This window comes from Ursus maritimus, unplaced genomic scaffold (assembly GCF_017311325.1).
Source record: "Ursus maritimus isolate PB19 unplaced genomic scaffold, ASM1731132v1 scaffold_32, whole genome shotgun sequence".
Taxonomy (NCBI): Eukaryota; Metazoa; Chordata; class Mammalia; order Carnivora; family Ursidae; genus Ursus; species Ursus maritimus.
The window spans coordinates 12,931,396-12,945,103 of record NW_024425786.1 but is presented as its reverse complement, the minus strand read 5'-3'; the positions used below and the strand labels follow the sequence as shown (position 1 = coordinate 12,945,103).

Below are 13,708 nucleotides of genomic sequence, written 5' to 3'. Positions count from 1 at the left end.
CTATTCATTTCCTTCCAAGCCGGGCTCTGTGAGCTCATTCACAGAGGAAGGGCAAAGGAAGCTGGGGAAGCAAAGAGTCGTACAGAAAACAAACAGCGCTGGGCAGCTCCCTGTTTGGGGAGGGGGGCAGCTGCGGGGAGATAGAGGATGGAGATGTAGGGGTTTGTCTGGTGGGGGGGTTCTGACTGCAGGAGACTGGGGTTCCCATTGCTGCCTCTCCCACATCCTCTAGAAGCCCTGCCCCCCTCCCCCCAGCAAGGAGCCCTGGCTCCTGCAGCCCCCATCTTGGTAAGCTCTTATCTCTCTCCATTCAGCTGGCTCCTTGGGAACAGAGGTGATGGGTGAGGGAAGGCCACAGTGGCAGCAGGCAGAGAGAGAACTGGCAGCATGGAGACACTTCCCTGGAGTGTCCCCCCAGCCTCTGCCCGCGTCCTCACTATCAGAGACAGGGCATGCGAGGTTCCCCTGGTCCCAAGGAGACTTCCAAGTCAGCTGAGCCTGCTCCCTCAATCCAGCTACAGAATCACAAGGGCCCAAACATTTGGCTCCAGTGGGCGATTTGCATGTGATTTGCATACATCTGCATACCCCTCCCCACTCCAGAGGCACGCCGTCAAAGGATGTGAAATGAAGTAAAATAAATTAATTAGGGCAGCCTACCATAGCCCAATACACGGGGCCTGACACCGTAAGAGATGCAACTGATTTTTAAGGCAATCAACGCGATGGTAGGCTGGGGTGGAGAGAGATGGGGGGTTGGTGATGGGGGATTCTCAGCATCGGGGGTAAAGAAGGCCAGGGAAAGTCTACATCCGGACCGAAAGCTGGGCGTCTTCCGTCCTGCCCAGGTCCTCTCCCCCAACTTCAGGGGACACAGGGTGGAGCCACATGGAAGCCTGATTCCGGTTTCCTACACTTGGGCTTGGCTCTGGTGTTGCCCCCACCCTGGTGGCCCCCTCTGCAGGCCGATTTCCACCACTGACACAGAAATTCCATTTTAAACCAGAGTGGGGATGGTCGCTTCAAGGGCTGGCAAGGCAGTGAGGCGTCCACTGGTAGATCCTGTCTGCAAGCTTCGCCCCCATAAACTGTTCCCGTTGGGTCTCCGTATTTCTCTTTGCCAGCTGGGCGGGTCTTTCGCTTCCCCTCGTTCTGATCCCATCTACGGATGGTTGAGGGAGAGACAGTCCCGTCGTTAGCAGCGAGCTGCAGTTAATTTAGCACCGTCCTCTGCCAGGTGCTAACGAGATGTTTGCAGTCTGCGTGTCAGCCAAGCAGCTCCCATATCATGTAAATACGCCTCTTAGTGATTCAGTTCAGGGCACTGTTTAACGTATGCCTTGACTTTCTCTAGGCCTGTTGATCTATCCAGGATGGCAATCTCATCTAATGCTGGGGCCCTGCGGGGTGCTGAATGTCAGGTTCACACCTGCGCGGCCCAGGCTGCCGGGAGAGCTTTGGGGGGGCGGGGGCTAGAGGTAATTTTAAGCGGGAGGGGCTACAGTGCTAAGACGGAGAACAATGATTTTGGCTAAAAGGAGCCCAAGTCACAGGCAACAAACCAGCAAATGACGAATCAAAGACCAAGAAGGCAAGAAGGACCAGCAAGGACAGGAGGGTCCAACCAAGGCTAGAGCAAGAGCAAGAAGGAGACTGAGGAGCGCAGTGCTGGGTTAGGGCATTGAATGGTGAGTGTGCCCCAGCGGGATCCTCTCACGTAGGGTTTCCAAGCCCCGCTCTGTGCACGTGGCGGTACTGTGTAGCAGCAAAGGAACCGGTTCTAGAAGCCTGATCTCCAAACTGCCCAGGCCACCCCTCCCCCGCACTCCGCACCCCCCACCTGCACACTCCGTCCGCACCATCCAGAGCAGTTCCACTCGACTGTGTCATCTACGGGTTTCATCTGAAGAAAGGGCAATGCAGCAGACAGAGGTTAGAGAAGTGGTGTTTTAGATCAGGGGTTGGCAAACCATGGCTGCTGGACCACAGCAGCCTACAGCCTGTTTCTGTACGGTTCACGAACCAAGAATGGGTCTTTACTTCTTTGAATGGTTGAAAAATATAAAAAAGGAGAGTATTTTGTGACATATAAAAATGCTATGAAATTCCAGTCCCAGTGTCCATGAATAAAGATTTATTGGAACGCAGCCATGGCCTCCCTTTGACACATTGTCTGTGGCTGTTTTCACATTAAAGTAGCAGAACCGAGTCGTTGTGACAGAGACCATACGTCCCCAGGGAGGAAAATATTTACTATCTGGACCTCACCGAGACATGTTGCCAAACCCTGTTTTGGATCATGGAAGGGAGTTCTCTGCCCAGCCTGTTCCCAAGATGGCGGCACCTTGCTCTGCGTGAACCTGAGCGTGGCAGTGCAAGAACGTCGATTCCAACTGGACCTTCTCTTGAGCCCCGCCAGCCCCGACTCCCTTGTGGCCAAGGGACACCAGGCTGGGGTGCCCGGTCCAGACACATGAAGGCTCCTATCAGTGGCTGAAAAGGCCAACACTTGTGTCCCAATACCCAGAGCTGGTCCTCCTGTTGCCAACAGTTGGGCCCTGGACAGGTGGTTTTCTGTGTGGCTCTAAGAGCACCCCTCCTCAGACCCAGCTCAGGGTGCCAGGCACCAGGACAGTCCTACGTGTAATTGAATTAGAAGGTGGACTAGGTCTGTAATTTGTTTTAAGAAGGCGTGACGCCACCCTGGTCTTCTCCGTGCTCTGTCACGAACATTACCCAAAGCCTCCTGCCTGAAATTCCAGCCTTTCATGTTCTTTATTTGTTACACAGCAACCAGGGGGCCCACAGGGTTCTCACACTTGGTACTGCTGGGGTTTCCTGAGCCCAGAGGCGTATTAGGGACACCAAGGAGACCAGAACAAGAGAGAGCCTGAGGACAGAGGAGAAGACTGAGCAAAGCAGTCTTGGAGAAGGCTTTGGGCAGAGGGCAGAGGACAACACAGAGCTGGGTTAGGACCGAGAACATAGCCAAGCCTGCAAGGGTCTGCAGAGGGGCCCTGGGCACTCTGCCTCCAGCCCTGGCTGTGGCGCGGAGGGGATGGCTGCGGCGACTTACCCGGTACCACACGATCTCGCGCATGCGACCATCCGTCTTGAAGTTACACTTCAAGGTCACGGCGTCACCAGCCACCACGGGTGGGAGAGGCTCAATGTTGACAGTCAGGTAGCCTATGGGAAAAAGGAGAAGGGAGGTGAGGACATGAAGGGCTGGGCTGACCGGGGCGGGGTGGGGAGAGAGCTAGCACAACTCTAGGGGGTGCTGTCGGCCCCGGAGCCTGTGTGATCGGTACCCTCGGGCCTGAACGCAGCTCATCACTCTCTTCTTCCTTCTCATTGACGTCTCCTCCCTGAGACCCTCCCTGGCACCTGAGGATCCCTCCAGTCCTGAAACACTTCTTCTTGACATCAACTTTCCCTTCAAAGTAGAGCTGAAGGAAATGCCTCAGTGTATTTCTACAAGACGTCCCAGAGAAACAGTTCTGGGGTCAAACACTATATCTCCTTCCCCCTTTTTTTACTGGGTCTAGATACACATCAGCCAGTTAAGCCCCACGAGAAATGAGCATGCTGAAACGCATCTAACAGAGCATTTCTCTTAGCCATCCATGAAGCCCCGTGGGCATCCTGCGCTGCCAGGGTCCCACGGAACCCACATAGGGAAACAGTGCTCTAGGTGCCCAGACCCCTCCCTTCCCAGCCTCATAACCAAATTACTGCTGGTGAAGGGGGAAGAGCTCTCCGAGGAGCTCTCTAAATCTCCCAGCTCACACCCCGTGCCACCCAAGAGGAGAGATGAGTACCTCCTTGAGTCCACAGTGGAGGAGGGGTGACAATGAGCTGACCACCTTGGAAGGAGTCCGCGCCACTGCAAGGCCCAGAGGCTGTGTCTCGCCCACCAGCTGCCCCTGCTAGCCACACCCTGGGGAACACTACTGTCTCCACACCCAAGTCCAGCTTGGTGAGGTCTCTGACCCTCTCCGCTGCCTCCCACAGCCCCATCCCAGAGGGCCAGGCCCCGCTCTAGCTCGGTAGGGGACCTCATTCTTGGGCTGATCGTCCAGGCCCATCTGATTGGCTTCCCGCCGGCTGATGTCCAGCCATTGATCTAATGGATCGATCCAGTCCGATTGTCTTAATGAGAAAACTAGCCAGGATGGGTCCTGGGGTTTCAATTGTGTGGGCAACCTGAGCGGATCGAGCCCAGGGGCCTGACCCCTGCCTGGAGCTTAATGGTTACAACACTCCGGGGGGCTGGGGGTGTGGGCGGGAGGGAACCAAGAATCGACCACTGCAGGATTAATTTGGAAGCTGGAGTCAGATTCAACTTGCGTGGTACCAGGCTTCAGGTCCCAATAGGCCAGGGTGAGGGGTAAGGCAGGGGGCTCACCTCTAGGGAGCCTCAACCTTAGGCTGGAGGTGAGGCTCCCAGGGAGGTCCACAGAGCCTGTGTGGTCCTTGAGAGCAGTGACTGGAACCAGCTGGAAGGACCAATTCTGTCCCCTCCTCTCGTCATTCATTCAGCCCCCAAGTTTGCTCCCACCAGCTCTAGGCAGGGCCATGATTCAGGAAGCAGGATGGTCCCAGCGTTGCCCTGTCCTCTAGGCACGCAGTTTGGGGACAGATTTACGACCCAGTCACCCTCAGTGGGTGGGTTGAAGGTGGGGGCTGTGGAAGGGGAGGGAAACCCTTCCAGCCTGGACCATCAGGGAGGTCCCCAAGCCCAGCTGCATTCCAACCCATGACAAAGGAGGAGGCCGCCCTCGGGGGGGATGAAGCCCAATGACCGAGGGGACTCTGGGCAAGCGAATCCTAAGCAGGAAATAGTCATAACAGGTCACATTTCCATGGCACCTACGGCGAGGCAGACGCTGGGCTAAGAGCTTAATACACACTCACTCATGTACCTGTCGTGACCATCCTAGGCGAGAGGAACCAGTATTACTCCCACTTTCCATGGGGAAACAGAGAGGCAGAGTAACCTACCAAGATCACACAGCTGGGACAGAGCTGTGACTGAAGCCCAACCTTCTGCTCCATTCTGACCACCATGCCCTATACAGCCTCTCTCATGATGGGAGAGGGAGGGCAGGGCTGGCAGACACTTCACATCCAGCGCTGGGGAGGACAGGGGGGTGTTACTGGGGGCTGTGGAAGAAGACCAGGACCAGATCCCGTCTGCTGCCATTCCCAGCTCTGGGCGGACCCCCTGACTCACCTGTCCAGTGGGGCAGCCCTCCCTGAGGGTCTCACCTTTGAAGTTACAAGCCAGATGGCGGAGGAGTTCAAGACCAGAGAAGGGCCCCCTCCCACCGGAAGGAGGTGGGAAGGACACGTTCTCGGTTGGGTAACTCTTGCAGCCAGCCCACGGTGGGTGCAGATGGTGCGTGCGTGTAAGCCGGGGCGGGGCAGGATGGAGGTGCCAGCTTGCAGGGTCGCCATTTGTTGGCAAACCAGGGGGGAAGCACAGGTGTGAAGCGGGTGGGGGCCACGGGGACTGTTGAAGCGCTGGTAACCGGTGGTTGTGTTAGGAGCGCCACAAGGTAAGGCAGATGGTCTAGGGCAACAGGACTCAGGGGCGTGCAGGGTGAGAGCAGTGAAGAGCCCCTGCATAGCAGCAGGGGGGCGGGGGTGCAGGAGCACATGGAACCCCCAAAGATGAGATTTAGAAGGTAGAGGCGTGAGTGGGGGTGGTTCTGATGCCTTAAGCCTGCATTCCCCAGAGCGTGTAGACAGGAGGGAGCTTCTCATAGATGTTTCAGGCAATGAGATTTCTATTACCAACACTGCGTTGAACAAAATTAAGCACTCTCCCTGCCCCCCCCCTTCATGACCTCTCTCCTTCCAGCTTCCTGTCTTGCCTTCCTTCGTGAAAAAAATATTTATTGGGAATCTATGCAGTACCAGGCACTGCTCCGGGCACGAAAGACACTACAGGCAAGTCCTGCTTTCACGGAGCTGACGTTACAGAAGAGGAAACAACAGTCCAATAAGCGAATGAGAGGAAATACGGCAGGTGGGGACAAATGCCACAAAGAACGTCAACCAGGGTAAAGCATCAGGGAGAAGCGGGACAGGGGCTGCTCTGGACTGGGTGGCCTCCAGGCCTCTCTGAGGGGGCCAGCCTAAAGGCAAGTGTGAGCCACGCAGGTGTCTAGGGGGAAAGCATTCCGGATGGAGAACACCAACGGGCAAAGGTCCTGAAGCTGGAGCGTGTTCAGGGTGCTCCCTCCATCTGGGCCAGGGTAGGACATTTTTTCACAACACTGTGCGCTCTGGATCCTGTCTTTGACTCAGCATCGTATAGGAGGAGAACCAGGGCCAGGGGTGAAGGCGAGGGTGCAAAGCTGAGGGAAGCACTCTCCCCACCGCAGGCCCCTGAGTCCCGCCTGCCTCCCCTCCTCCCAGCCTTATTCAGTCTTTTGGAACACACACCAGGAACAGGAACAGGTGTCTAACCCGAGGCGGAAGGGACTGTGTCTCCCCTTCCTGAGGTCCGCCTGCTGGGAGGGTGGAGGCTGGGGTGCGAGCTCCCAGCCTAGCCGCCCTGGGAGCAGAGGGAGGGGCTCCGGCCACCGTGCAGGGACTGAAACCTCCCCACCGGGTGCATGGCACCTTCTAGCTGTCCCAGCGCCCAGGCTCCCATTCAGTCACCAGCACTCACAACAACCTGCGCGATGCCAGGCTTGCTGCGTGTATCACGTGGAGTGTAGTTGTCTGTTTGCACATCTGCTTCTCCTTCTGGAACGCGAGCTCCGTTAATATCAGTAGAGTATGAAAACGGGATTCGACAAGCGCTGCTTTGGGAGCTTTCCTAACGTATTGTCGGTGCGGATCTCGCCGCCACCCGCCAGTGCTGCCCTGCCACCGAGGGACCTCGGTTCAGCGCACGGATGCTTTCCATCCGAGGCCGGGACAAGCCTCACGTGATGTGTGATGCGTGCGCACATCAGCCTCGGGGCTGGAGGAAGGGTCACTGGCCAGGTGGGGCAGGGAGGGGGGAGACAGGCGACAAGGCAATTTTCTGATAGATTTTCCAGGCGAGGGTTGCGTCCGCACCAATCAACACCTGGATCACAGGTGAGAAATCACCTTGCCAGACGCAGACACACACAGCAGAGGGGACGGCGGGGGTTCGTGGCCAAGGAGGTTTTTGCAAAAGAGAAGCACAAGGAAAGTTCTCCTTTAGGTCCGACAACCATTTCTCCAGGACCTGGTTCACTGAATCCCATCACCTTCCAAATGCCTTGCTTCGGTTCTTTCTGGGCAAGTTCCTCCCTCATTTCCCTTGCTTCTCCCGCCCACATGCCTCCAGCAAATTTGAAGCCAGTTATCTGGTTCGAGTTTCTTGCTCTACCCCTTGGCAGTGACCTGAGCAAGTTAGGTGGCCGCCACAGGACTCAGTTTCCCCATGTGTAATGTGGACATGGGAATAATCGCAGGGTGGTGAAGCAGGTCCTGGGGTATTGTTCACCACGAGCCCTGCCCACATAGGGACGCACCCCTGAGCAGGGTGAGCGGGCACCGTGCTCCTGGCCCCCTAGACCTCCATTCCTTCCCACCTCCCACTGTGCAGCTGAGGACATCTGGTCCTGGATGGAGGTGGGAAGAGTGGAGTCTGACATCTGGGGTCAAGGAGTAGGAGATGCAGAGATGATCAAGCATCAGAGCCGGGAGACCCATACGACATCCTTCCCCCAAGGCAGAGGACAGAAAACCAAAGAGAAGAGATTTGAGCATCCCCCCTCCCTGCTTCACGCTACTGCCCAGGTCCGGGCTGGTGGGAAGGGGCAGCTGAGCAGGTAGGGGTCGGGGAGACAGCCTCATCCACCGTCCTGGAGGCAGTGAGCATAGTCAAGAGAGCCAAAGAGATGTGAGTCCCGGTCTCAGCTGTGCTGCCAACCAGCTCTGTCCCTCTCTTTGGGCCTCAGTTTCCTTGTCTCTAACATGAGGAGTGAACTGGATTTTTAGGGCCTTCCAGCTCCCACCAATCCCATGTCAGATGTCAGCTGAGCCTGAATCTTGCCCCCTTCCTTCCTGGTATGACTCAACAACGTTTCTCCGAGAAGTGAATCCATCAAGTGAATCCATCAAATAATCAGCCACCAGCTAAAGACGGAGCTCTGTCCTTCTCTGCACTAAATTTGCCACCAATCAGCCTTTTGCGTGAAAGCCCCCAAGCACGGTATCAAGAAGCAGGATCAGGCGTGGAGCCAGATTCATCTTAACTAAGCAGTTCGTTATCCCGAATGGGGCCATCACTCTCCCCCTCTATCTCTGACAGCATTTATACCACTCCCGTTAAGACACATTTAGCAAAACCCGGGCAATATTTAGGAACCAGGCGCCCTCCCCAATGAGGGGATGACAAATAGTTCCTCTCTCTGGAAGCTCGCCTTGTCATATCCCAGCGCCCCTTCTCTCCCTCTCCCCTTACCCAGCTCAGAGGAGATGCTTCCAGAAGGCTAGCTCATGTCTGGCCCCGTGGGCCAGCGAGGGTTGCCATGGGAAGGGTCCGGGCCTGCCTTGATGTAGTGAAAAGAGCCAGAAGTTATGTTAGGGTGACCAGACGTTTCAGTCTGCCCACACTAACGGGTTTCCTGGGACAGGGGTTTTCACCACCAAACCAGAATGTTCCCGGCAAACCGGAACAAGGTGGTCACCCTAGTTAAAATCCCACCATGGCCCATGGATGACCCTGGCACATTGCTTAAACCTCTCTACCAGTTCAACAGTGAGGGTGACCATACCTCGCTTGACCAACTCAAGGACTGGTAGAGTCAATGCTGACCTCCTCCCTAGTGCTTGACTCCGCATGGCTCAGCAGATGTTGGTGGTTGACGAAGTAACCTGTGGACTGGGGTCCAGCTTGGATTCCCTGCATCCATTCATGCCCTTCCACCATCCTCTGCCAGCAGCCAGAGTGTTTTCTCTAGAATGCACACACCTGGCCTTCTCAGGGGCCTACAGAGCTTCCCATCGCTCCATGGGAAACGTCTGGAATCCTCTCGGGGAGATCTGGTGCACACCCAGCCTAAGCTCCCTGTCCAGGCCCACTCTTCCTCACGAGCAGCTCCCTCTCTCACTGCTGGGTCCTAGCACAGGTGGTCCCCTCTGTCCCGAGCCCTCACTGTTGGCTTGGGAAACTACTGTTCACCTGCAAGGATTAATGGAACTCTCACTTCCTCAGGAAGACTTTTCCTGACTCCCCAGGCTGCCATGGTCCCCAACATACCCCTTCCTCCCTCCCACTTAGGACATAGAAAAGGGTTTGGAATGATGTATTTGGTGAATATTCACCACTAATGAGGCCACGAACCGGACCTAGATGCCGTGGTACCGACGTGTCCAGAGCAGTGCCTGAATCAAAGCCTCTGTTGGATGAAGGCACAGATTACTTGTGCCCATGCCCTAGGCTGTCGCATAGTTAGAGTGGGTGGTGTTCCCAGGAGGACCCTCGTGCAAGCACCTCTTCCCTGTGGCCTTGCCTGACGTGGCCCCAGCCGGGGTTCTGCATAGACTCAGTGCCTTCTGCACCTGCCTCTCTGACCACGTCTGCCCGGACCGGCATTGGTGCCACCTTAGAGCACCCAGGGGCCTCTCCCAGGGGTCAGGCAGAAGTCCACCCAAAGGAGGAAATCAGCACCGGGTGGTGAGCGGCCGCCCCGTCAGGCACGGTAGGATGTAAGACACACCAACCGAGTCAGCAGACAGACAGACGGACGGTGGGGAGAGCAAAGACCACGGGCAGCACGAGCTGTGAACAGAGGCAGCAGAATGCACGGATGATGGCACTTGCTGAATCAGCACAGAGCAAGGCCCCCGAGTAGCAAACAGTGGGTGTCCACCTGAGCAAGGTGACCGCTGGAAGTGGCAGGCTCAGTGTCAGGGGAAAGAGGTACTGCTGCATTCTGACTGTCCTGCTTCTCCTGGGAACCCCGCGATGAGCCGGTGTCTTGTCTCCCTGGCTTCTCCCAGGAGCCTTGCTGCCAACAGTGGGGACCAGTTACCTTGCAGCAGATGGGTTAGGGACCCCGAACAGAGGCCACCACATTACTGCCCGATGTACCCTTGGATGTACACAGCCACCTCAAAGGAACAGGTCCAAAACGGAAGCGGGGTTTCCCCCTTGGCTCAGGGAACACCTGCAAGGCCTGCCATCTCTATAAAATATACCCAGACTCCAACTCCCTCACCCCTCCACTGCTATGTCTCTGGGCCCAGCCACCATCATTTACCACTGGTCTACTGCAGTGCCTCCCAACTAGTGTCCCTGCTCCCAACTTTGCCCCCCCCCACCTCTCTGATTTTATCTCCCCTCACTCTCTTCCTCATTCCCTCCACCCACACGCAATGAACCCTGCCCGTCCCCCAATACTCCAAGCACATCTCCACCTCAGGACCTTTGCGTGTGCTGGTCCCACCTCCCAGAACAGTCTTTCCCTCCATACCCACATGGCTGAATCCCTTAGTTCTGCAGCTCAAATGCCATCTCTTTGGAGAGGCCTTTTCTAACTATCTTCATAAAATAGTATCCCTGTCATCCTCTTGCTCTTTACCCTGCTTTAGTCTTTTTTAAACATTTATAACAGTCTGGTACATATTGATTTGGTTATTGTCTACTGATATTTCCCTCCCCCAAGCCCATACCCAACTGGGTTGGAAGCTCCATGAGAGCAAAGACTGTGTGTGTGCACGTATGTGTGTATTTCAAACTTTTCCCCCTGGTGCTCAGACTGGATAATTTCTATTGATCTATTTCAAGTTCATGGACTTTCCTCAGTCATCTCGGTCCTGCTACTTAGTCCATCTGGTAAGGTGTTTTTTTTTTTTTTTAAATTTCAGTTATTGTATTTTTCGGTTCTGGAGTTTCTATTTGGTTCTCCTTTATACCTTCTATTTCTTTGCCGAGCCTTTCTATTTTAATATTTGTTTCAAGACTATTTGTGATAGCCTGTCGAAGCATTTTTATAATAGCTACTTTAAAGTCCTTGTCAGATAATTCCAACACAGGAGTTACCTCATCACTGCAGCCTGCTGATTGTCTCCCCATGTGAACTGGGATTTTCATGATTCTGTCAAGTGATTTTAGTTTGTATCTTGGACATTTTAAGTATTACCTTACGAGAGTCTGGTTTATAGATTTGTTTATACTCATTCTTTCAGGGGCACTTCAAACTCCAGTGTTCAAACCACATGCTCGTATTAATGTTTTTGACTTTCCAAACAGGTGCCTGTACATTCTGTCCAGGTCTCACAGTCGTATGAATGGGAGATAAAGGGAGGCTGGTCTTCATCACTTCACACCAGAATTCCTGACTTTGTGTTATTTTAACCACTACTTTATCCCTGGAAACTATAACAGTTGCTGGCATTTTAGTAGCAATTCCATAAATATGTGCTGAAGGAACCAAAACCCGAGCCAAAGACATGTGATCAGTGCTTGGTGACTTTCAAAGGACAGCTATAATTATTAGCTCCCTGATCACCACGGCAACCCTGTGGGACCGTGTCCCCATTCTACAGGTGAGGAAACAGAGGCTCTGGGATACAGAATGACTTCCTCATGATCACACAGAAGCAGGCTTGGCAGGCCGGCCCTTTGTTTTATGTTTTTTGTTTTTTGTTTTTTTTTAAAGATTTTATTCATTATTTATCTGACACAGAGAGAGAACACAAGCAGGGAAATCGGCAGGCAGAGGGAGAAGAAGAAGCAGGTTCCCCTCTGAGCAGGGAGCCCGATGCAGGGCTTGATCCCAGGACCTGGGATCACGACCTGAGTCGAAGGCAGACGCTTAACCAACTGAGCCACCCAAGCTCCCCCAGGCTGCCCTCCGATTCTGAATCTGGTACTCCTTTGCCATCCCTCCCACAGGACCCCCTTGCACATTGCTCTCAAATGGCAAGCAAGCTGAAAACAGGGATGAGTCAGAGGGTCAGGTGCCTAGAAGTACACAGGAAACCTTGCTCCGGGTGGGCACGGTCAGACGCCGGGCTAGATCAGCAGGATACAACACCTCCACAAGGGTTAGCAGGATGACTGGTAGCTGAGGCCACTTTCAAGTTCAAAGCCAGCAGAGGATGCTAGGAAGGCCAGGAAGACATGTCTGAGAACGTTTCCAGGGCTGGGAGAGATCCGAGGCTGGATGGACGCATTTGTTTTATCACATCCCTGACATACAGTCCCCTGATTCCAGCTCTGGACAGTTACCTTGGTCCAAAAATGCCTCTTTTGTGTCACTCAAGCCATCACGTTTTGATGTTAAACAGGTAGAGAAGAATCAAAGGCATTGCATGTGACTTTTCTATCAGAGGGCAGGGGTTGTGTCTGCCATCAGACTAGGAGCTCCCTGCGGGCAGGCAGGGACAGCGCCTCACCGCCTTCTGTGGCTGGGAGTGCAGAAGTGATGCAGGAACTCACGGATCCCACTCCCTTGGGAGAATCAGCCTGGACTCACCAAGACGTGACATGGGGCAGACAGTCGGGGGGTGGCAGCAGTTCCACCAGCTGGATTTAAGACCCTGCTGGGATAGACCGTGGGAGTCGGGGGTCACATAAATTCCTGATGACACCCTCCCCTTTCTGTGGGGCTGGGATTTATCGCCAAGTGATAACAGGAGCTCCATGCACCACCACTCATGAAGAAAGGAGGTCACCCCAACTCATCAAGATAAATACCATAGTGTGGCCCTGATGACAGCCTCCCTGGGCTCCCTGTGCTGCATAATTACTATCGTAATAAATATTATTACAACAAAACAATTACTGCAACCAGATCTTTCAGGCAGGTACAGAGCGTTCTGTGAAATATACCTTCCATTCTGGGCTAACAGGTGCTCCTAGCCAGGAACCAGGTTGAGAGGTGGGGCAGAGCGTGGAGGGGGCCTTTTAAGAAAAGAAAGCCTCTGAGTAAAGACGAGAATTCAACAGCCCACCTGTCTCTAGGATGGACCAATTATTCCTCTCAAATAGCTCTCGAAACTGTGTCTGCCCGCACCAATCCTGCCTTGGTTTCGGCCCCTAAAATTCCTCCCCAGGACCCCGTGCAGCCAGCTTGCTAATGTCCACCCTTCAGTCTGGGCGCGCAAACACACCACCACCTGGGGTCTCAGTGACGTCTCTAAAATGCAAATATGATGACACCACCTCTCTGGCTAATGCCATTCAATTTCTCCACCCCATTGCCTTCCAATTCAGGATCAAGTTCAGACTCTGTCATAGCCAACCGGGCCCCTAATGATCTTGCCTCTCTCAGCCTCTCCAACTCAATCAGTCTCCCGCCGCGTCTGTGCCGCCGTGCAACCCAACCACCACCGCTTCCACACCCCCTCAGGCTCTTCTTTGTGCCTGTGCTCTTTGCTCTTCCTGGAATGCCCTTCTCTGAGTTCACCCAAGGAAATTTGTACATGTCCTTCCAGGTTCCATGTGACAGTCAGCCCTTCCCGGATTTATCTGAGCCTGATACTCCCTCTTCTGAGCTCGCAGACCCTTGTAAACATCTCAATCACAGTCGTCCACCCCGACTGTAATGTAACACATGATTCTTTGTGTATGTCTCTGCCAGAAGACGGGAGCTTCTTAAGGTCAGGGATCTGATGTGCATCTCTGGTCCCTGTATGATGTTTGGCACAGGGTGGGTGCTTAGCTAGCGTGCTGTACCAATGGGGTAGTGAATGAGCCGTCCCACGA

General features: G+C 54.4%; 1 protein-coding gene across 1 annotated transcript in view; it reads right to left on the bottom strand.

Annotated features, from left to right (window-relative positions):
• The window catches only part of IGSF21 (immunoglobin superfamily member 21), a 233,151-nt gene that overhangs the window by 129,772 nt on the left and 89,671 nt on the right, over nt 1-13,708 (bottom strand). The window contains exon 2 of the mRNA XM_040645857.1: nt 3,077-3,189. Within this exon, the coding sequence (XP_040501791.1) occupies nt 3,077-3,189 (113 nt within the window). The remainder of the gene's footprint in view (nt 1-3,076; nt 3,190-13,708) is intronic.